Genomic DNA, 23,165 nt, shown 5'->3' on the forward strand with positions numbered 1-23,165 from the left:
GCACCTAATTTGTAATTTTTGTTTTCAATGGTTAATAATAATAAATAATTTCTAAATAATATAAGTGGTATGTGTGCGGAAAATATTGAAATATTAAGTTTTAAAACCCAATTAAGCAATAATTGCTCAACATAAACGATATTATTATCCACCGCCATCCGATAGTTGCCGTCCAGCACATCACTAGCGAGTACACACATCTAATACTTTTACCATCTCTAGCCCGGAGTTGCAAAAAAATCGTATTCATGAAAAAATGGAATTAGGCAAGAAACTACGAGAAGTCGGGTGGTAAGTACAACATTAAATCGTAGCATCCAATTGGGTCTAACGACTTATGCAGGCACCTGACAGAGGAGGGCCTTAAAACCGTGACTACAGCCGTTGGCAGCGACGATGTCCGCAAAATAGTCGATGATGCACTGAATGTGAGTTGTAGGCGAACCGGCTGCTCAGCATTCTGTGTAATTATTAATTATAACCTATTACTCACGACTTTCAGCGAGATCTGCGCGATATCGGCGGTGGCGCATTGCCCGCGAAACGCGAAGATGCCACTTTGCCCGGAAAAATTGTGCTGCAGGTCCAGCGTGTGCGAAATATCGCCGCTCCCAAGGCGAATGAGGAATCGAAGGCGGCGCCACGCCTCCTTCAGTTGGATCTGAGTGATGGGCAGAATTCCATACAGGCCTTAGAACTAGAGCCTGTGCCCCAGTTGAATCTCAATGTGGCTCCCGGTAGCAAGGTCTATTTCAAGGCCGAGAAACTGCAGCTGATGCAGGGATTCCTGCTGCTAAAGTCCAGCGAGATTCAGCTGCTCGGCGGCCGTGTGGATGCACTCTACGAGAAGTGGGATCTGGCCAGGACCATGCTGAGATATGCGCGCAGTGGACGCCCATTGAGTGGGACATCAGCGCCACCCCCTTGGGTGGCATTTGGCCGAAAAATCGATACCACCGCCGAAAGGGAAAGGAACTTCAAGAGCCTTGGCTCCTCGGGCGACAAGGATAAGCCGGCGAAGGAGAACGACGAGTTCAATGCCATGCGCACCGAGGCCATTGCGGTGGCCACCAAGGCCGGCGGCAAGAAGGTCTTTGGCGGCGGTGGCCAGAACATAATCGATCACAATATCAAGAAGATCCTGGACAAGGGCTTCAGCGAGGAGGAGGCCCGCAGTGCCTTGCATGCAACCCGAAACAACCTGGAGCGTGCCCTATACAATCTGAAAAGACGCAAAGAAGCTGGCGGTGTGGGTCCGGTGGAATCCGTGGGTCGTCCGGGACGTGGAGATCGTCCGCCCAGAGAGGGAAAGCGTGGAGCTAGCGCCAAGGACGAAGCTGAAGCAGCCAAGCCTGCTGCCAATGCCACGCTGTTTGATTTCCTAACCAATAAACTGCCCGCCACGGAAACACCGGCCGTTAGCATTGCAGAAACTTTTGCTGCCGCTCCAACAGCCCCACCCACCACCAACCATTTCAACCCATTCAAGCAATATGGAAACTCGCGGTTCGGCGAGTCCGAGAGCAGATCAACAGTTGTGGGCGGTGGAAGCAAGTTTGCAGATCGTTCGAGGTTCGAGAACAACGTATCGAGCAGCTTTGCCGCACATCGTGGTGGACATGCTGGTTCGTCGCGAGGCGGTGGCCGTACTCGAGGTGGCGGCAGGGACGAGAGGCCACTAAAGGAGGAGAGAGCGCACAGGGAAGAAAGGCCTCCGAGGGAAGAAAAGCCGGCGAAAGAAGAGAGACCACCCCGGGAGCGAGGAGGCTTCAATGAACGTGGAACTGGACGCAACAAACCAGACACCGCAACCGTAAAAACCTCCAATCGCAATGGCTCGGACAACGCTCCAGTGAAACCGATTACCGAGGTCAAACCAGAGCCAGAAGCAACCAATGGTAAGGACCACACTGCCAATCGGCGTGGCAGCGATCGAGGCAGCAATCGTGGAGCCTCCAATCGAGCAGAGAATGGCAACGCCAATGGCAACAGACGTAACAAGCCGGTAGCAGCAAGCTCGAGTTCGGCGAGCTCAGCAGCGAAATCCTCAAATAGCGCTGGCGATGACTTCAACGCCCGTCTGAGTAAGGTAACCGAGGAAACGGCTAATCTCAAGGTGAGCAGTGCTCCCAAGCGAGAGAATCGACGTAAGCAGGGAGGACTGGGACAAGCGAATCGCCAGGCGGGATCGGGCACAGAAACGCAGCAGCAGCAGCCAACACAGTTGCCTTCGCAGAAGCCAGAAAAGGCTCAGTCCAACCAGAAGCATCAGAATCAGCATCACAATCCGAGGCATAATTCGCACACGAACTACAGTCAATTGGCGAATGGCTACACGTACGATCCCAGCAAGATCATGGGTTTCCAAAGCAAGGAGGCCAACGAGTTTGCCATGAGTCTTCTAAAGAGCCAGGGTGTCACGATTCCCAATCAACAACAGCAGCAGCTGCAGGAATCGCCACCCATGTCCTTTGGCCCCGTTTCAGCACCAGTTCCCCGTGCGCAACCTGCTCCAGTGGCTGTGCCACAGGCCGCACCAAGGGATCAGTACGGCATGCTGCCAGGCGATGCATGGCTGTGGCAGAAGGGCGATTTGTGCATGGCCAAGTATTGGGACGATGGAAGGGTGAGTTTAGGTCGCCTAACTAGAAGTACATTTGTTACAGTAGCAAAACTATATCTTCCACTATTCTATTAGTTACCTATTGGAACTTACTTACCATTCCTTCTAAACTTTCCAGTATTATGAGGCTGAGATCACGGGAGTGTCGGAGAAAACTTGCGTGGTCTTCTTTATGGGCTATGGAAACCACGAAGAGGTGTTGAAGGTCGACATCCTGCCCATCACTGATGCTCAGAACAGGCCTCTAAGCAACGCAGCGCAGCAGCAGCAACCGCATCAGCATCAGCAACATTCACGCTACCGCGGAGATCGTCAGACGCAACAGCAGCAAGTCTACGTGCCGCCCCACAAACGAGAGCATTGAGACAACATAATAGCAGCCTGTTTACAACGTATTTAAATCAATTGAAATGTTTCGAATAAACAACTTTACAGTATATTGAAACTATGAGTATGTTTTCTTTTATTCCGCAGATGCCTTGGTATAATTCAAAAATGTAAAACATATTTTTGATTACTCCTTAATAGTTGAATACATTTTTTAAGCCCCGGCAAAAAGCATTAAACTGTTTTATTTAATAAGTTAGAAATTAATAATTTTAATACTTATAATGTTAATTTTTTTTTAAACATTTAAATTCGATCAATTCCAGCCGCATTTTATCGATTGTCCCTGGTTTCTGCGCGACTATGGGCAGCACTATTTCGCGCCGCTGCTCAGCACTGGCGCATTTCGCGAATTTTCCCTCATACATACATAACTTATTTTTAACATTTTTCGACGTGATGTGCATTTTCTCTCATAGTTTTGTGCTTAACCATGTAAAATATAATTAGTCCGTAGTGTACAAACAATAGGAATTAGTGCAAAGGTAACGCAATAAGAGTGCAAAAACCCGAAATGGACGCAATAATTGGCCAGCAAATGTACAGCTGGCTGGCTGACTTGCGATAAATGCGATGGATAAGGTTCAGCGCAGTAAATGTCGCTTGCTGAGCATGCAAAACGATTAACGAGCCGTATAAATAACTGACTAATCAGATAAAAGTGCAATGCGGTCATTTGCATGTATTGTGCGCATATATTTTCATATGATGGCAAAATCATCGTGTAGTACATGCACCAGTGTTGTCAAGTTCGCATGTGGTGTTGGAAAGCGCCGGTTGCCAAAATTCGTGTAATGTTTGGTGCCGTTTTTATTGGGCATTTTACAAGGCATTTAAATAAACAACATTAAATCCTTATTGCCCGTCATAAAATGTGTTGCATACCATGCTTAAGTACGGGAAAATAAGGTGGATGCCATCATTAATTTCCACATGCGATACTCGGCGAGTGCCCGGCGACGCTAGCCAACACTGGTGACTGTCTGCTGTTTTCAGCACGTAAAAAGAAAAATGGTAAAATAAATCCTCCTCGATTCTCGGGCATTGTGCAAATTAACAAATGAATACGCTTCAGCCATAACCAGCCACATAAACCGTGCAATAACAACGGAAAATCCGTGAAAAGTGCCTTCTTTAGCCTGCAAGCAGCTGAAAAGTCAACGTCAGGCCAAGAAAATTCGACCATGTATATAAAAAAAAGCCAAGAAAAATCAACATTACGCTTTAAACTTCAGGCACTTGCATTTGATCGCCAACTGCGTTCGCCATTTACTGATAAATAATTCCCATTTATTGCCGCATATAAATAAAAACCGCACAACAACAAAACGCACACATGCACGCAGCGAAAAAAAATAACAGCAAAAATAAAAGCACCTAAAAAAAAAGAATTATAATAAGCAATAGCAACTCGAGAAATACTTTTAATTATGCTGGCAAATTTTCTCGTTCTGTGCAAGTGTTTTCCACCGGACTCTCCTCCCCGCGAGATGCCTCCCCCCTCCGAGTTTTCCGCCCCCCTTTGGTGCCGGTGCTAGTGTGAAAATTGCTCTTATGAAATTTTGCGTAACCGAATTAGAATGAAAATTGTGTAAATCGAAAAATAAAGACAAAGTCGGCCAAAGAAGCACTTCGGATTGTTTATCACACATATGCACATATATATATACACTTGCTTGCAGGCGGACTCTATAAATCCGTCTGTATATTTGTACTAAGTACACACAATTGTTTGGGATCCGATAAGAAGCGAGATATAAACAATTTCTGTTTTGGACTTAGCGAGTATTGCTAGTAGTCCATTAAGCTGATTTAATCCAGTCATCGATATCCAAAACAACAAGCCGCACAAACAAGCCAGTTATGAAAAAAACCAAAAATGTGAAATGGCCAATAGGAAAATGCAGAAGATTAGATTACTACTACTATTTAAAAATCCGAAAATGTACACAAATTTCCATTTGATTCCATAATAAATGTATATTGTTAGAATACCACAGGAAAAAACACAACCGAAATAATAAACATAAGAAATAAAAACATACAAAAATCTAATAGTAACATCCATATACAATAAATATAACTAAATAACGAAGTGAGATGAGAAATAATTACCAACATCAAAATCCATGTGGACTAAAGAACGTGCTCCAAAAAAAACTTAAATATTTAAAAAGTTAATAATATTAAAACATAAATAACCACAAAGTAATCGGGTAACCGCCATACAAACGCGAAAATGATAACTAAATCTATAAACAAAATCATAACTAATTTCAAACATCTTTCCTTGCAGTAAACATAATGCCCGCAAAGTATCTAAAACATTAATGTAAAAACGATATTCGATTTCTTATTATTAACCACCCAAAAAACTGTTAACTTGTGTAAGTATCAATGCGCAGAATAAAATAAACTTGAATAACAATTTCAACTTTATCCTAACAGAATCACCGTAGAAATTAGACGAGCGATCAAGACAAGGACCTGAATATACCACACATGCATGACTGACCAGCCGGAGGAGCCACTGAACACCAGCCAGTAAACGATGGCCGCCGAGAAGGAGATGCAGGCCCACGACATGGTCCGACGGCGGAGTTGGGCCCGTGCGGTGGCGCTCTACGACCAGCTGATTGCGCCCAATCCCGGCCAGGGAACCGGTGGCCAGGTTGCGGGATCGAGGGCCCAGAAGGACCAGCAGATCGCCTGCCTCCTGGGCCGATGCGAGTGCCTCCTGGAGCTGGGAAAGTTCGAGGGCTGCCTGGCGGACGCTTACAAGGTGCTCACGCTGTTGTCCGAGCAAACAGAGTGCCTGGCCAGTGTCTCCAGGGCACGCCGATGGCTCGTCCACGCCCTTTTCAAGATGCACAAATACGGGGTACGTATGATCCGGCATTCCCAAGTAAAGGAATGATAACATTTTCCTTTTCACTGCACATACTTATATGATTTCCCAAGACTGCAATGAGCCTTTAAGGCTTCTTTTAGCGCGAAAAACCAACTAAGAAACAACGTATCTTAAGATCTGAAGATCTAGCATTCATTACCCTTTTCTAACTTCCTTGCAGGATGCCGAGATCTTCCTGAGCAAGTGGATCAACGAGCTAAGCGGCCAGCAGATCTATTCGGACATATCGAAAACCCTAGAGCGCTACAAGTCCATCATTCAGATGATCATGAACGGCCAGCACAAGGCGCAGGCCCTGAAGATCCCACACGCCCGTCTCGAGGACGAGATGGCCATACTGGACACCAAGCTGGATCACTGGGCCACCAACAACCTGCCGCTGGACAAGTACAGCAAGCTGCTCAGCAACAAGGGCTTAAAGAAGCGAGAGCAGCAGCAGCAACAGCAGCAACAACAACAGCAACAGCAGCAGAATGGCAATGGGATCGGCAGTTATGCGAGCAGCAGTAGTAGCTCCTCCACCGGCAGCAGCAGCACGATGTCCAGCTCCAGCACAAGCCTTCACAAGACCAACGATCTGCTGGCGGCCATGAAGCTCACGGCAGGGAAGCACCAGCCGGGCTCCGGCGACGGATCTGGCTCGGATCAGGGCGATCAGGCGGCTCCATCGACCACCTGCAGCTACTGCACCATTACCTTTCAGACGAGGAACGAGCTGCGACAGCACTGCCAGACCGAGGCCCACCAGAAGGTGATCATGAGCGATGAGGGTACGTATTTTGGCCTAATAGAAAAATCATTTAGTTCTTTAAATAAAGTTAGCACCTTTAATAAGGCATATTGAATTCAAATAAACGCACCGAACAATTTTTGTGCTATAATAGCCTTATGTGCACACTGAAACCTTCTGGCTAGCCTCAGAATTATGATTAATAATAGACATGGTTATAATTAGAATGCCAATGTTGTCTAAAGAGATGCATTGTTTGAAAAGATTGAAGTAATGTTTATGCCTTCATTCACCTCCAATTTTTATTATGTCTCGGCCTCTATAAATACCAAATATCTGTATTGAAAATTATAATTCAATAGAAATGAAAAATCAACCTAGAAATTTCAAAACTATATAGCTAAATAATACTACACCCTGAACTGAATTCTCTCTATATTCTCTATATTTAAAAAATAAAAAAGCATTGAAAACATGCATTTCCAGTCATTCAAACTCAATAATGTTTTCACTTTCCGACTAGGCCGTGACTGGAAGTGGCGTCCGCCGCCCCGTGGTTACACACTGGACACCTATTCCCTGTGCGAGACGTTTAGCGAGGCACACATCTGCCATTACGGAGCGCAGTGCGTGGAGGCGCATGGACAGGATGAGTTGAACGAGTGGAAGGAGCGCTTCGAGTACCGGCGGATGCGGATGCAAAAGGCCTGTGAGAAGGAGCTCTACGGCAAGTCGTACACGGAGCAAGTGCTGGACCGCTGGATCCAGGCAACAGCACCGGAGCGGGTGATGTGCGAGCGAGTGCCGGACATGGAGGCACGGTGTGAGCAGCAGCTGGTTACTAGCATTGCCTCGAAGACCTCTAAGCGGGAGTGGCTCTTTCAACTGGAGACGAAAAAGCCGCTAAAAGCGGTAGCGCTCTTGCAGGATGCCCATCGAAATCACTTTGCCATGAAGTCCATTAAGATGTGCAAGCCAACTGAAGCCAGCATGGAACTCAAATCTGACCAGGAGTGGCTGGCAGGCAGTTCATCCTCTCAAACGGAGACATCCAACGACGACTCTGCTGCTTTGATTCACGAAATCACAGTTGAGTTTCACACGGAGATCTACGGAACCTTCCGGCAAGCCATCTGCTTCGATGTGGGTCAGGAGCCCTTGCTTGTGAGGCATCTGTGCGTGGATGTGTTGCCCGTGAACGATGCGGAGAAAATCGAGGAGATCAAGCGGGACATCATTAACAGCTCTGCCACCCGATGGGATGTCGCCAATACGCAGCTCACACGCTTCGAAACGACGATTGGCACTCATCTGAAAACGGAGGCGTATCTCAGTGATTTGGAACACGAAAAGGAGCTACTGGAGAGGTATCCCTGTCCCAGGGCAGCCACTTTCACGCTGACACAGTCGACCATTGTGGAGAAGCGGTTGACGCAGAATAACTACCGCTCCCGCATCCACGAGTTGTTGTCAGTGGAGGAGATAGCCCGCTATGAGCAGATAGCGAGGTATAATGTGAGGACTCGCCTCACAGTGGCCTCCAATTATATCCTGACCCCAGCGGGAATGGCCACCAGCACGGCCAAGTATTCCCTGGCTGGTGAACTGTTTGCACTCATGCGTTTGGGCAAGGACATCTCGGAGGATACGTCGCCTGGCAGATTGATTCTCTCGAACTGCAGCAGTGTGTATATCTCAAAACCCGAGGATCCCGATTCCAAAGCAGATCCAACTAAACGTGCGGTTTACGAGGCGTTAATCGAGGACAAAGGCAAGAATGTGATTTACTTGAAACTATCCGCAAAATGTGTGGAGGCAATGGCTCTGCTGGCGGATACCGAACTGGAGGTGGATATACAATTCCAGCTGAATCGAATGCCATACTGCGAGTGGCACAATGCGGTGGACAAGATCACTGATTTCCGTCTGATCTTTCCGGCTACGGAACTGGAGCCGAGTATACCGTGGACACCGAAGAAGCAGTGGGCCGATTCCTGTGAACCCAAGTTAAATGCCAAACAAAGGGAGGCTGTGAATGCCATCACCACAGCGTTGAGCATTAAGTTGCCGCCCATCCTGTTGATAGGACCCTTTGGCACCGGAAAAACCTACACACTGGCCCAAGCTATCAAACAACTGTTGACCCAACCGGAGGCCAAGATTCTGATCTGCACACACTCGAATTCCGCCGCTGACTTGTACATCAAGGAGTATCTGCATCCGTGGATCGAGGAGGGTTTGAAGGAGGCCACGCCGCTGAGAGTTTACTACCACAAGAGATGGTCAGCCACTGTTAACGGTGTGGTGCAAAAGTACTGCATCACCGATGGAGTAGGCAACTTCCTTAGGCCCACTGTGGAGGATATAATGCGTCATAGGATTGTAGTTGTTACCCTGAGCATCAGCATGGAGTTGGCCACTCTGGGTCTGCCTAAAGGACTGTTTACCCACATCTTTCTGGACGAAGCAGCGCAGGCAATGGAATGCGAGGCCATTATGCCGCTGGCTCTAGCTAATGATTCTACAAGGATCGTTTTGGCTGGAGATCACATGCAAATGAGTCCGGAACTGTTCTCAGCCTTTGCCAAGGAACGCAAGCTGCACATTTCGCTGTTGGAGCGGCTGTACGATCACTATCCCTCCAACTTTCCCTGCAAGATCCTGCTGTGCGAGAACTACCGTGCCCACGAAGCCATCATCCGTTTCACTTCGGAGCTTTTCTACGAACAGAAGCTGGTTGCTTCCGGAAAACAGCCACGGCACGATCGCTTTTATCCATTGACCTTCTTTACTACCAGGGGAGAGGATGTTCAGGATAAAAACTCAACTGCTTTCTATAATAATGCTGAAGTTTATGAGGTGGTGGAAAGGGTGTCCGAGCTGCGAAAACGTTGGCCCAGTGCTTGGGGTAAACTGAACGATACCAGCATTGGCATCATGACTCCCTACTCCGATCAGGTGTTTCGCATTCGTTCGGAGCTGAGGAAACGCCGCATGGGTGGAATATCCGTTGAACGAGTGCTCAATGTCCAGGGTAAACAGTTTCGAGCGGTGTTCCTCTCCACTGTTCGAACCCGACGCACCTGCATGCCCCAAGGAAGTGCCCCGGGAGCCGCCTCCACGACCAGCATTGGCGATGCCGACGCGGACTATGGATTCTTGAGCAATTCGAAACTGCTGAACACGGCCATTACTCGTGCCCAGTCTCTGGTAGCAGTGGTTGGTGATCCGGTGGCTCTTTGCTCCATTGGTCGCTGCCGCAAGGTGTGGGAGCGCTTCATCGAAATCTGCGACGAACATAAAAGTCTTTTTGGCTTAACCTGGTCGAACCTGCGCTCCCAGCTGGATGGCGTGGAGCTGAAGCGTGGCTATGTGCTCAATCCGCTGGCGCCCGAGTTTGTCCCACGTGCCCTGCAACCGGAGGCGTATCTGCGGGAGCAGGCCGCTCTCTATCTAAATGGACCGCAACACGGACATGGCGGCCACGGACCGCCGGGTCCTCCGGCACATTTTGCCAACGCAGCTGGAATGCTGGGTCCCGGACCAGCGGCCACTGCTCACCAGATGAATCAAATGGCTGCTGCCATGGCTGCCAATCAACAACAGCTCAACCACATGTACTCCACCCACATGGCGGCAATGATGGCCGCTGCAGCTGCCGTCGGCGGAAAGTCTGGAAATGGCCCTGGACCAGGAACCGGCGGAGGTCCCGGTCCTGGCCCAGGCCCACCTCCACACTACGGCGGCGGAGGTGGTGGCGGACATATGGGCATGCGGGGACCACCGCCACCGGCGCCGCATCTGCGTGGAATGCCCCCCGGTGGACCGCCACCCACCCAGCAGCCAGGCGGAGCTGGAGGCGGAGGAGGACCACCGCCACCATATGGACAATATCCAGCCATGCAGCACTGGCGGCCACCGCAGCAGGGACAGAATCAAGGACCGGGACAACAGCAGCCACCACAAAATCCGAATGCCAGTCTGTGGGGTCCGCCGCCGCAAACGAATCCGTGGAGTGTGCTGCCGCCCAGTAAGCAGCCGCAGCAGCCTCAGCCACCACCAGTTAGTGCGCCCGGGCGTGGACCGGGACCTTTGCCACCGCCACTCAATGCGAACCCGTCTCTGCCCCTGAGAGGTGGTAGTGTGCCGCCACCGCCGCCGAACGCGTCGGCTGCTGCTCAGCTGCTGAGGAATCCCAGCGAACTGGGTTACCTGGCCAAGAAGACGCTGTACAACCATGGCCAGGCACCGCCGCACCATCAGCTTTATGGACCCGGCCCAGGACCACCGCCGCCGCCATCGCAGCAACAACAGCAGCCACCGCCGATGGGAATGCAGAGGGGCAGCAGTGTGCCGAACGGACCCATGTCGCCCATGGAGAACGGACCGCCGCCTCCGCCCTATCTGAGGCACAATGGAAGTGGCTACAATCCCGGAGCACCACCACTGCCGCCGCAGCAGCAACCGCAGCCACCACCCAATCCTTTTATGTACGCTGGCAAGCAACCGTCGCCGAGCTCCATGAGATTTGGCCCACTGACGCACGAGCTACTGCCACCCAATGTAAGCATCTATGAAATGGCTTTCAATCCGAAAGAGGAGCAATACAAGTGGTACCTTAAGCTTCTTGAAACCGTGGGCCAGGATGGCGCCAACAAGTTCGCCGATATGCTGCGCCAGGTGATGGCCACAGTGCAGCAACAGCAGCAGCAGCAACATAAGCCACCGCAGCAACCGATGGTTAACAACCCGATGCTCAACAATCCGCATGTGCAGCGACCACAGTATCCCATGATGTATCCACAAGGTCAACAGCAGCAGCAGCAGCCGCCACAGCAATCTGTGGATGCTTCACCGCCGCTAGAGAACTTCAACCAGCAGATCGATCTTGTCTTCAATTCGATTATGAATGGAGCCAATGATGTGGCGCAGCCCATACTGCGCGATGTCCTGGGCATGGTAGCTGGTACGGGCAATGCTCCTGGTCCGCCGCTTAGCAACGGTTTGAACGGAGCCGATCTCCAGCAGCAGCAGCAGCAGCAACAACAGCAGCAGCAGCAAAGCCGCCTATTTGCAATGATGCAGCAGCAACAACAGCAGCAGCAACAGGCCAAGCCACCGCCAGGACCTGGACCACTGTACCCCAATCATCTGGGCGGACCTGGTCTTCACCAGGCGCCGCCCAATGGCGGAGGTAATCTGGGCGGCGTCGGAAACAGCAACTTTATGGGCAATGGTAAGAAAAGTAGAGCTCAAGAATTGGGTTTGACCCATGGTCGAGGGTATACAAAACATAAGTAACTAGGTCCTTGTCATTTATTATTCTAATCCTTAATCTTACTCCTGCCAGCCGGAAATCCTCTGCTCAATGACAAGCCCTACAACAACGTGGGCATGCACAACAACGTGGGCGCCGGAGTTGGCGGAGTCGGGATCGGAATGGGCGGCGCAGGAGTGGCCGGACACAACAGTAATAACAACAATGGAATGCTGACCAATGGCAACAACTCTGTGCCTTTGTACCGCCGACAGGCGCTCACCGGAAATGGGATTGGAGGCGGAAATGGCGGCTACAACAACATGCATGGAATGGACGCAGGTGCCAACTTGATAGAGGCACTCTTCCAGGCCAACAACTCGGTGGTGGATCACTCGGTGAAGTCGTCGGATCATATGCACGGACTGCTGTACAACAATTTCAATACGCTGAAGGGCGGGCACGAACTGGATCTGTTCCAGGCCATGGCGCCCAGTGTTCCGCACTCGGAGGCGGCTAATCATCACCAGCAGTCCTCCGGCTCGTCGGCAACCACCTATGCGGCTGTGCTGAGCCAGGGACCACAGGCGGTTGGCGGAGGCGTTGGAACAGGACCATCGCCGGGACAGTCGCAGGCGCAGGCGGGCGTGGCTGGTTCGGGAACGGGCGGCAAAGGCGCGCAGGCGGTTGGTGGCAACGATCTTCTGGAGAAGGATCCGTTCGCGGCTATCCGGGAGTTGGGACAGGCCACGACCGGATTCTACAATTACTTTCAGTGAGAAGCGGTGACGGCGGCAGCACATCTCCTGCTGTGGCATCAAAGGGTCATAATCTAAAAGCAACAACAAAAAAGGAAAAGCAAAACAACAAAAAAAAAGAAGAAAAATTAACAACAAAAAAAATTGCAAAATTCTTAGCTGAACAAAAAAAAAACGTAAAAAATGCCCCAGACAATGGGAAAAACGGAAGAGAAAACGAAAAAGAACTGCTTCTTAATTATAGTTGTCCCTATCCTAATTTTTTTGCTTTCTTTTAAATTGCAAATTATTTAATTACGGTAGTCTTAAGTTAAACGTGTGAATTATTATAATTAATTAATAATATACATACATACCTATTTAGTTAATGTTTAGTGGTTACTAAAGCTCGCCCAAATGCCGCAGCGGGGATTTGTTGACGTTGACTCTTCACCCTCCATCCTTCACCTTTCACCCTTGCCCTCCAGCCCCGCCCCCCTGTTACCCATCTGCCACGCCCCCAAGGTCGCCAGAGGCGCCGCCCACGTGGCTCCCAGCATCCAACGGGTTGCTCTGAGCAGCCCAGAAATGAGAACCCAAACGCCTACACAAGAAAACCTTATCGATTAGACTCTTGAAACATACAAACAAATAAAAAAAACATGAAAAAAACGTACAAAAAAAAACAAAAACAAACAAACATAAAAATCGCAAAAAAATGAAATAAATATGTAATAACTATAAACTGCAAAATGCATAGTTAGCTTTAGACGTAAGCATATTCAAGAACATTTGTATTGTAAATTTTTTCTATTTTTAGTGCGTAGCCTATGTGCTACATGAGCCTTCAGTTCGTTTTCTACCTTTAATTTCTCAGTTAAAAGTTTCAATTTTGTACAGGAGTTGACTATTGAAAACAAAAACAAAACAAACAAACAAAAAAAATACAAAAAATATTAACAAAAACATTAAAACTGAAAATTTGTCACGCACTCAAATACATAAATTATTATCCTTATTAACTGTAACTTCAGATTATATACCTATTATATATATTTAATGGCTATAAGGGATATGAACATTTTTGTGTACGAATTATACATACTTACCTACATACAAACATATATATAATATGCATATAAATATTTAAATTTGTGCACGAGTTATTTGTTCCTTTGCCCATCCAAAATTGTCGATGCATGTGTAAATTATATTACGATTGTTGACCTCCCCCGAAATTGCAGCCATCGCCCCCCTCCCACTCCACAAATTCCCCAATTATAAACAAGTCCCCACACCCCCCACTCATCGTTTAGTCCGATTTGACGACTGGTAAATGTAAAACATACGAAAGAGAAATGCAAGCAAGAAATATAAGAATTTTTCGATAAGAGTATTTAATCAATCTTTGAGTTTTATCGTAGTATTTTGGCTAGCGACTTGGATAGCGTAAACATATTAACTTTATATAATTGTAATTATTTAACCAATGTAATGCATAACAACCAACTAAAAAGCGGATACAAAAAGAACGAAAATTACATTTAATAAACAAGAAATTGTACTTTTAATAATCCCCCTCCTCTCACCACTCATGTCATTTGTTAAACGATCTTCTAGGAAATACATTGCATACACTGCTACACGAACACATCTAGTGTTAAATTATATGTAAATTTAGACACCACACATACAGCAACTAACTAAAAACAATAATACTTAGCACACACCACACATCGAGCACCACGAGAACAGACCGAGAAACAGATAATGAAACCAGAAGCCTAACGAAATTCCTCCATTTCAACTGTATTGTATATGTAAAACAATTTATATGAAACCAGCTACGCTGAAAATACTTATAAAAAATCACAAAAAAAAGAGAAAACAAAAAAGATCCCCAAGGGACAGCAAAAAAAATCTTGCAATTTTGGTTTCCTTTGCCGGCAGAAAACTGTTTTAAGCCAACAGTCATTCCATTCTAACTGATTTCGAGATTACAAGGCTTAAAATTGCTCATTTCCATATCAGCGGTTTTGAAACTCTATTAACCTAACTAACAGTGCTATATAGGATATAATTCGATAAACTAACGTTTTAAATCTGAACTTCGGGGTCAATCGTATTTTAAAATAGAAAGTTGCCTAAGTTGGGTTTACTTATGTTAAGCGGTTGAGGCAAAGAATAGCGTTTATCAATTTGATTTCATGATGCCAAAAGAATCGGCATTCTCTGAAGTTTATTGTTACGTTTTGAACTTAACTAGGTACTTAATTAGCAGGTGAAACTAATCCTACAGATCTAAACGGGTATGTTCAGTGCAGACAGCTCCTCCTTGACCTCGTCGTACAGGTCCTTGTACTCCTCGTTCTGGCGGACCAACAAGGCGACTGTACCGCGCTTCACGCCCATCGCAGCTCCTAGATCCGCCCGACTTGGGGTGTAGGCATACGGGATGCCCTTCTCCTCGCAAACGGCGGGCAGGTGGCACATGATGTCCACAGGTGTAACATCGCCAGCAAAGATGCAGATTCTGGAGAAGATCGGAGTATTAGCTGTTGGCTTTCAGGCGGGGAATCATCCAGCACTTACCCAGTTTCGCCCTTGCGCAGGCGAGTCTGTACATCCTTCAATCCATTGCGCAGGAAAGTCTTGTGCTTCATGGCCTTCTTCACTAGTTTGTAGCACTTTTTGGCCAGTTTTTTACCTGCCATCGGTTTCGCGATGGCGTTAACAAAGATCAGCTTGTCGTCGTAGGACTCCTCCTCCTTGATGGTAACATCGCCGCTGACCACCACGGACTCATTGGCATCCTCTGAGCGCTCTGTTTTCACTTTAACCATGGCGTTTCTGTTAAAAACGTGGATATTTCGTTAAAACTGCGGTTTTCGGTTCGAAACACGTGTTCAGTGTGACCGCGGAGTGAATTTTGAAATATACTAGCGTGCCCAGAAAAGATACTAAAATAAATACTGTTGCCGTGGGTTAGTAGGACATACTCAATGGTTGGTGACTTTGCTAAAGCAAAGTTTCTACTCGTACACGGAGAAAAATAATCATTTAGTGTGTGATTTTCCAGAACAGTCCCTCAAATTGATTGTTATTTAAGATAGTTTGCCTATGCTGAACTCAGGATTATGAAATATTTTAAAATAAATATAGAAATAAAAATCCTTTATGACCACATTAAACATTTATTAAAATCTCACATACAAATTCAAATCCACATGACATAAAACAGTTTAAAATTAGCAGAAATCCTACAGGGTATACAGTCAAAAGATCTGCTTGGCCAGTTGGATAATGTTCATGGCCAATCGGATCTCCCGGGCGCCGCGTACGCCCAGTGCCGCCAAGTCCTCCAGGGTCATTTGGATGAGCACCTCGATGTCGATCTCCTGGCGCGTGAACATCTCCGTGAGGTGTTCGTTCCCAGTGCGATCGAGCAGGGATTTGACTCGAGGACTCAACGTGGGGTGCTCCACCGGGGAGCACGGCTTATAGCGTGATTGACTGAAACTGGGAATGGGACTCTTTGTGTGCTCCACCTTAATCTTTGTCCTCGTACTTTTCAACTTGGATGCCTCCTGCCTGAGACGCGTTTCCTGCAGCAGTCGGATATCCGGCTTTGGCCTGTCTTCCCTTTTGGTACGCGATTTCGAATCTTTGGATTCTCCGAGCAGCTTGGTCTCCCCATTAAGAAGGGTACTTTGACTGGTGGGTGAAAACACGGAACGCGTGCGCATGAATTTTTGTGAAAATCGCGTGGGTAAAGTAGATTCTGATAGTCGTTTTAGGCCGGACATTGCTGTTCGACTGTTTGGCACAGTGAGATTATTGGCCTTCGGCACTCCAAAGAGTCCATATTTCGCGGAACCTTTCCTGCCAACGCCCCCAGTGGGCGTGACATCTTCAAATGTAAAAGCTTCGGTGGAGAGGGGAGTTAGTGGGGTCAGTGGAGATGCGGGATCTGTGGAAACCAGGAATAATAATTTGTATGCTGCCTATAATAGTATTAGCAGTAATACCTCTATAGACGCGATTGTAGCGCTCCATTCTGTAATTTTACAAATATTATTTTCCACGAGCACAAAGACGACAAAAAACGTGCAATAAGATTTGCGAAAAGCAACTAACTGTAAGTAACTGCTTTGATAATGCGACCGCATTAAGAGCGGTTAAAATTACCGAAGATTCGATGATCAGGCCACTCATAAAATCCTAGTTATAGACCATTATTAGTGCTCAAAAACGATCCTTTTAAATATACCCTATGATGAGCTTCTAACATTTTCATCGTACATATGTAAATATATATAAACCATATTTTACTTATAAACATGAGCTACTATTATTGGTAGTTTAGTTCGATTTAGTTAGATTTAAGTAGTGAGTTAAAATACAAATTTTACTTTTTATACCCGTTATTCGTAGAGTAAAAGGGTATACTATATTCGTTGATATGTAAAAATAGTCTTAAACTAAAAATAAGTAATTGAAAAAAAATAAAATAACAAAAAACATAAATCAAAACATTAAAAATAGTATGTTAATAATTTATTAGTAATTAAATAATTAATACTTGTAATCTGCCGCATTAGAATATTCATATGCAAGAACTTATCTATTATAAAAATCTCTGAAGTCTCACCCTCGTGATTTGGGCGAAAAGAATAAATTAGAATAAAAGTTCAAGGAACTCGCTACGCATTAATATTTACCATTTCACATGTCTAAGTACCAAATTTCGATTTATACCATCTACATAATATTATTTTGCTTCTAATTAAAGCGAGTTTGTCCAGTTTCTTAGTCGTTATTTTTGCGATGCGATTTGATTTGATTTGCTTCGGTTTTTGCGACGGAGTTTCTGCGACGAATTTTTTTGCGAATTGGCAGTCAACAGATGAACCGATAAAATGTAAACAATTGTTGCACAAAACGTGCAAATTAAGTGAACAAAAATAATTAATTAAGTGAATTTAATGACGCTGAAAATTCACAATTCTTGCGTGCAATAATGACAATATTCATAAAGGTAATAAACACTCGTAGTAAAAATTTGAACTTTTCATAAAAAAGATACACAAACAAGTTGCTTAAAAATACATTAAAATTAAATTACATACTTAATTACTTACTTTACGTATAAAATAATAGCAATTTTAAATAGAAATTATTATGTTACTAAAAATTATAGCAAGATTTGCACAGTAATTAAATACTTTAGTAGTCGTTTGAAAATAAAATAACTGTCATCTGATAATCTTTTTAAAATATTTAATTTTCTCCCCTTTTATACAACATTTTTATTTGGCAGCTCAAGTTACAAACATTGATTACTAGATTATTAAATATTATTATCAGATTATAAATATCTGTCCCGAAAATGATGTATGGTTATGCGCCAAAATGCATTAAGTGTCTTTTTTGTAATTTAAGCTGAAGTTAACTGAAATTTCAGTACAATTTTCAGCACCCGCGACTTCTGCGAAAAAACGAATATATTTATCTATATACATATATGTATGTAAATATATTTTTTCGGTGCTGCGAAATCATGACATTGCCACCTGTTAAAGCCCCACAGATATATTGGCGCTGCTGCTGTTTGGATGTTGGGCTGTTTGGGTCTTAGGCGCTTACCTTGCTTTATTTGGTTTTTCGTGGGCAAGAACAACATGGAATTATTGTGTTTGCGCAGTCGGCAATGCCGAAGCTTTAGCCAGCCCCGTGCTCCCCATAAACTGCCCCCCCTGCGGACCAGGTTGGCCACATGTGGGGCTTGTTGTTGCCGGCTTTTGGCCAAGAAACAGCTGAGCTCGGCCAGCTGCTTTGTGTTTATATTTTTTTCACGAGCATCGGAGGAGCGCCTGCGCAGTGGCTATAATACCCCCCCGATCCACAAGCAAATCGAACAGAAAGCCGAAGCGGAAAGCCGAGCTTTTTGGCGACTCGACTCGAGAACGGACGTATAAAATTGCGATGGCTCGCCACAAAGCGATTCAGTCGTCTAACGGAGTTCAAACCAAGCTGAGCTGGGAAAGTTCTGGTGCCTATAGCGTGGAAAATCAATCCATCGAGTAGTCTGTCGTAAAAATTGAGAGAGCCGATATAAATATACCCAAGTCATAAACAAGTGCGTTTAAAAACCAACAAAAAAAAAGCAGAAATCATTTACGAGTGCTGTGCTGTGGGCGCATAATTGTATGCAAAAGTGCATAAAGTATCCAACAGAATATAGCGAAATCAATTTGTTGGGGGGAACCATCGAAATAGATTCCCCATCAATTCTTTTCGACCACTTGAGCCGTGTTCTTGAGACATGCAAAAGTAGCCAGTGAAGTGTTAAATACAAAAATATAAAAAATTGGGAAAAAATAATAGTAACAACAACCAAGCAACAACTAGCGACAACTTGCGAAACGTATTTTTGCGAGTGTTTTTTTTGTTTGTTCGCCGCCGACGACGACGAAGCCGCCTCAACAAAAGAACTTTGGTAGGTTTTTATTCGGTTTTCCACTGGAGCTTTGCCTTTGTTTGCCTTGCCGTGGATTTCATGCAAATTAAATTAAGCAATTAAACGAAACACACACAAAAATTGTATTTGCCAAGCTCGATTCTTTAGATTTCTTTCGCTTTTCGCTTTAGCTTGGCGATTGTATTTGATTACCTCATATAAGAGCTCCCTAGGTGATTGCAAAAGTTTCGTTATTAATTTGTTTGTTTTTTTTTTGTTTTTTTGGTTATTTCGGTTCAGCGTTTCTGGGTATATTGGCAATAATTACAAAACTTACCCAATCGGTCAGTTATTATCGCCTTGTCGGATTGTGCTTGATTTTGCTGTACTAGTTTTCGCACTAGGAGTGCAAGTACATTTTTATTCTGTTTTATTTTCCCACTTTGCCCGGTTGCTTCTCTCATGGAAATTCAAATAAAAAACTCAAAAAACTTTTTTAATAACAACAGACGGCGGGGCGAAAAGGGGGGTAGTGTGGGGTGTGGGGTTCATGGTTGGGGCTGCACTGGAATATATTTAATTGAACAACAAAAAGAAAGCCAAACAATCATAGGCATCGCAGAAAAGTGAATTGTTGTTGCTCTTTTGCCGCTCAAATGATACACAATGGACAGCCAGAGTACAGCTGCCACCTAGAACAAGTGGCATAATAAATATTTAAAAAATAAACAATGATAGAAAATACGTAGAGCGAAATAAAATATTCAAAAGTGTACTTATTGCATTTAAGCTGGAATATGCGGCTTAAAAATGGGGAAATTTTTATCAAAAGTGCACTTAAGTTTAAATCTAAAGAGAATCATCATAAATTACGTTTAAAATATTATTGCATAGATCTGTACAAATTTACTAAATTCTCAAAATAATGCCCTAGATCGCACCCAAAATATTTTTTAAGGGCTTGCAATTCATTTTTAGCAATCAAAGCAGCTTAAAAGCACTTGTGTAGTTCAACCAACAATTTTGTTGTCCTAAACAAGTTAAAAATAAATCAACCGACGCCAAACAAATAGACTCCGTTCTTTCATAAAAATGTGTATAAAATTTATAATGAAGCCAAAAGTCAGAGGTACCCATTTAAAGTATACATAAGGACCCTCAGCCTGTTTAAAAAAAAAGTACAAAGGCATAGAAGCAAATTTGGAAATGTACAAACATAAAATTCGCTTTGGCAAACAGATTTGAAAATAGACCAAAACAAACCGAAAGCAATAAAAGAGCACGGGAAGTACGAGCAAATTGTTGAAAAATGTAACAAGTCAAAGGAATTTTTTCAACGTCAAATTCGGTTTCCCCCAATTCCCGCATTCATTTCCATTCGCTTGGCCAAAATTTTTGCGATAATTTAAATAGAAAAAGTTAACAAAAAAAATGAAGAAGCAAATGTTGTTTGCTTTCGCTGAAAACGTAAATAAAACATGAATATTTAGAGTATACTTGCACGGATATATATAGTGTATAGTGGAATGCATGGCGTACAGTTTTGTGGATTTAGCACGTTATACTTAATGGAATTTTTAACAGGCATCGTGGCTGTGGTAAAATAAAAAAAAATTCTCTTAACCTACAAAAACATCGATAAAAAGAATTGTTGAATTAAGGCGAAGACGCTTGTAGAAATCATATATTCCGTTTAAATCCAACAAAAAGCCAGTCCAAAGTGTTTTGCTCTCGGAAGTTGAGAAACTCGAAAAGATTAAAACAAATGCCAAGGAAGTTTTTGGCTTTTTGATTTGGCTGATTTTCAACTTTTCTTTTAATGCCCCTTACCACTCCACTCACTTTTCTCTGACAAATATGCAAATGAAATGCGTTCAAGTATTTGCTGAAAATTAAACGGAAATAATTGAATTATGCTTAAATCGAATGAGAAGCGTTTCAATTGAATTTGATCAAAAGGCAACAATCGCATTGAATAAATAAATATGCGAGCGCTGTGAAAAACTAACCTATGGCGAGGAAAATAATGTAAATATTTGCGTAATCCAACATCATTTGCATAGGGCACCAAGTGAAAGCAGTTGCATGGAAGAATTCAACTGTCTCCCTCTTTCGAATTTTTTCTTGTTGGATTTTGGTTTTATCTGCAAGGATGTTTGACAGGCTGCCGGAAGTCTGCCAATTAGAGCAGGATCTGCAGGCCAGGATTTAGACGCAAAAGCACACAGAAATGCAAGTATTTTAAATAAGTTAAACCATACCAGTTGTGCGAGTATGTGTCCAACCCGAGTGGTGCAAATAAACGCCTAAGCATTTTAAAAGTTTTCGAATAATAAAATCCATAATTAATGGCTGGCAGAAAAACAACTAAATCAAACGAGAACTTGCAGAAGTGTGTGAAATTTTAAATTAAAGGATAAACTCACTTTCATGTGTTGGATGAGTGTGCTTGGTCTAATTCCCAAAGGCTCTGTTTCCACCCTAAGAACCAAAATGAATATGAATGTGCATCGTGTGTTTTGCCAGCTTGAGTCGCCTGCATTGGGGATTTCCCAGCAGTCCAACAAAAAATGAAGCAGAATTGTCCAACCAAAATTTATTCTGTTGTCGCTTTAGAATAGAGCAGCCACCAAGGACCAACTAAAAAAAATAAAAAAAATAGGATAAAATACATAGAAGTACAGATACAATTTGCCGGAAAAAAATGTTTGCCCAAAAACTGCAGTTACAATGGGAAGAAGTGCTGGAATTCGTTTCAAAATCATTGAAATACAAGTTCAGCCCAAAGTTATTGGTTCTAAAGGAACTAAAACTATACATCTAATAATGATATTTAATTATGCATTTTTTAAGCCCAGTTAATGGAAATATGTGAAGCTTTGTCCGGCGCAATTGAATGCAAAAAGTAGTAATACGGATTGGCCCACACCTTTGAAAGGTATTAAATGATGCCTAGAAGACCTTCCTTTCGACAACCGTTTCCAGTTGATTGCGGGCCCATTGTAGGGGCGATTGTAGACGAGCGTCGAGTGACTGAGCTAAAGTCACATGAGTGCAATTTTAAAACAGTGAAAGATATATAAAGCGAAAGCAAACAACTGATCAAATCTCGGCGCTATTGCAATGGGCGTCGTTTTCCGAAATGACGGCATAGATGTACGCCCATAAAAAAAAATATATAGACGAGCGAAGCCTGCAAGTTGAGAATGAGATTGAGAATGAGAATGAGCTGGGGGCCAAGGCACTAAGATGGCAAACAACTGAGGTTGCAATAAATCCCCGGCAAGACAAGCAAAAGGAGCTGCAATTGAACCGCCTGCTCTTTGGCGCTTGGTCCTTCGTCCTTAGTCCTTGCTCCTTGGTACTTGGTAGTTCGCAGTTGGTAGTTGGTCCTCCATCCGTCGTCCTGGGCTCGTATAGCGCAACAGAATGTCAATTACTTGAATGTGAGGTTAGGTCAAAGCCATCTAGCCGAGCTTGATTTTCATTTGGAAATTCCCTGTCCGGCCTGGAAAATGGGAAAAACTATTGGGAGCCCAATGGGCTCCCTGATTGCCTCCCAGTTACTTTGACTAATTTCGGCAAATCGACGTGCGATTGCAATAAATTCTTGCTCAAAATCTGCAAATTTAATGGATTAAGGGATGTGGGAAATTTACCCTTGATTTGAGGTTTGATTTTTCATATTCCAGTTGCATTTATTACCTACTGACCACCACTTTGCAGTTGTGCATAAGCACTCGAAGAAATTAAGAATAAGAAACCATTAATAAATATATAGATACTTTTTGCAATTTTAAAATGTAAAATCCTACCTAAGTTATTAAATTTTGTGGTTTTAGTTTGTGGTTTTTAATTTTGCCACGCATTCTTAAATAGCATTTATGTAAAATATTTGTTTTATGTGTTTTCGATTGAGGTCGTAATTTTTGAGTTTATGCCACACTTTTTTGCCAGTGAGCCATCAAGAAGTGAGCAGAAAAGAGTCTTGGACCAAGTCGAAGGGTTCTTTTTTGTGGGTTTCCATTTATCGATGGCCAGCTTGCATGTTTGTCTGTCA

At 44.4% G+C, this 23,165-nt stretch overlaps 5 protein-coding genes across 7 annotated transcripts in view; 3 read left to right on the top strand and 2 right to left on the bottom strand.

The window, feature by feature from the left end:
- The first annotated feature begins 174 nt into the window (after positions 1-174).
- Positions 175-3,071, top strand: LOC122616387 (tudor domain-containing protein 3). The gene is made up of 4 exons (XM_043791827.1): positions 175-291; positions 344-428; positions 503-2,626; positions 2,742-3,071. The coding sequence occupies exons 1-4, from the start codon at positions 257-259 to the stop codon at positions 2,985-2,987; spliced, it is 2,490 nt and encodes an 829-aa protein (XP_043647762.1). The 5' UTR covers positions 175-256; the 3' UTR covers positions 2,988-3,071.
- Positions 3,072-3,336: 265 nt separating this feature from the next.
- Positions 3,337-14,216, top strand: LOC122615551 (probable helicase with zinc finger domain). 2 transcript variants are annotated; one of them, XM_043790513.1, is made up of 6 exons: positions 3,337-3,495; positions 5,307-5,397; positions 5,459-5,891; positions 6,082-6,691; positions 7,175-11,887; positions 12,002-14,216. In XM_043790513.1, the coding sequence occupies exons 3-6, from the start codon at positions 5,562-5,564 to the stop codon at positions 12,685-12,687; spliced, it is 6,339 nt and encodes a 2,112-aa protein (XP_043646448.1). In that variant the 5' UTR covers positions 3,337-3,495; positions 5,307-5,397; positions 5,459-5,561; the 3' UTR covers positions 12,688-14,216. The 2 variants fall into 2 exon arrangements, with proteins under 2 accessions (XP_043646448.1, XP_043646450.1); XM_043790515.1 differs by lacking the exon at positions 3,337-3,495 and adding an exon at positions 3,995-4,024.
- A 627-nt stretch (positions 14,217-14,843) lies between these two features.
- LOC122617530 (H/ACA ribonucleoprotein complex subunit 2-like protein) lies at positions 14,844-15,561 on the bottom strand. The gene is made up of 2 exons (XM_043793424.1): positions 15,238-15,561; positions 14,844-15,178 (listed from the first exon to the last, which is right to left on the bottom strand). The coding sequence occupies exons 1-2, from the start codon at positions 15,486-15,488 to the stop codon at positions 14,947-14,949; spliced, it is 483 nt and encodes a 160-aa protein (XP_043649359.1). The 5' UTR covers positions 15,489-15,561; the 3' UTR covers positions 14,844-14,946.
- A 258-nt stretch (positions 15,562-15,819) lies between these two features.
- On the bottom strand, positions 15,820-16,833 carry LOC122617486. The gene is made up of 2 exons (XM_043793364.1): positions 16,674-16,833; positions 15,820-16,615 (listed from the first exon to the last, which is right to left on the bottom strand). The coding sequence occupies exons 1-2, from the start codon at positions 16,699-16,701 to the stop codon at positions 15,921-15,923; spliced, it is 723 nt and encodes a 240-aa protein (XP_043649299.1). The 5' UTR covers positions 16,702-16,833; the 3' UTR covers positions 15,820-15,920.
- A 1,833-nt stretch (positions 16,834-18,666) lies between these two features.
- The window catches only part of LOC122616536 (Ig-like and fibronectin type-III domain-containing protein 2), a 77,018-nt gene continuing 72,519 nt past the window's right edge, over positions 18,667-23,165 (top strand). The window contains exon 1 of one of the 2 annotated variants that reach the window (XM_043792019.1): positions 18,667-19,144. The gene's annotated coding sequence lies outside the window, so the exon portion shown is untranslated. The remainder of the gene's footprint in view (positions 19,145-23,165) is intronic. The other variant, XM_043792020.1, reaches the window with a different exon arrangement.

The sequence above is a fragment of the Drosophila teissieri genome, chromosome 3L, assembly GCF_016746235.2.
Source record: "Drosophila teissieri strain GT53w chromosome 3L, Prin_Dtei_1.1, whole genome shotgun sequence".
Taxonomy (NCBI): domain Eukaryota; kingdom Metazoa; phylum Arthropoda; class Insecta; order Diptera; family Drosophilidae; genus Drosophila; species Drosophila teissieri.

Excerpts from the sequence above, each read along its gene's own strand:
- LOC122616387 (XM_043791827.1), top strand. The coding sequence starts at position 257 with ATGGAATTAGGCAAGAAACTACGAGAAGTCGGGTG. Across the intron at positions 292-343 it reads AAACTACGAGAAGTCGGGTG|GCACCTGACAGAGGAGGGCC; the intron begins GTAAGTACAACA and ends CGACTTATGCAG. Across the intron at positions 2,627-2,741 it reads AGTATTGGGACGATGGAAGG|TATTATGAGGCTGAGATCAC; the intron begins GTGAGTTTAGGT and ends TAAACTTTCCAG.
- LOC122617530 (XM_043793424.1), bottom strand. The coding sequence starts at position 15,488 with ATGGTTAAAGTGAAAACAGAGCGCTCAGAGGATGCCAATGAGTCCGTG. Across the intron at positions 15,179-15,237 it reads CTGCGCAAGGGCGAAACTGG|AATCTGCATCTTTGCTGGCG; the intron begins GTAAGTGCTGGA and ends GATCTTCTCCAG.
- LOC122617486 (XM_043793364.1), bottom strand. The coding sequence starts at position 16,701 with ATGGAGCGCTACAATCGCGTCTATAGAG. Across the intron at positions 16,616-16,673 it reads CTACAATCGCGTCTATAGAG|ATCCCGCATCTCCACTGACC; the intron begins GTATTACTGCTA and ends TGGTTTCCACAG.
- LOC122615551 (XM_043790513.1), top strand. The coding sequence starts at position 5,562 with ATGGCCGCCGAGAAGGAGATGCAGGCCCACGACATGGTCCGACGGCGG. Across the intron at positions 6,692-7,174 it reads GGTGATCATGAGCGATGAGG|GCCGTGACTGGAAGTGGCGT; the intron begins GTACGTATTTTG and ends CTTTCCGACTAG. Across the intron at positions 11,888-12,001 it reads CAGCAACTTTATGGGCAATG|CCGGAAATCCTCTGCTCAAT; the intron begins GTAAGAAAAGTA and ends TACTCCTGCCAG.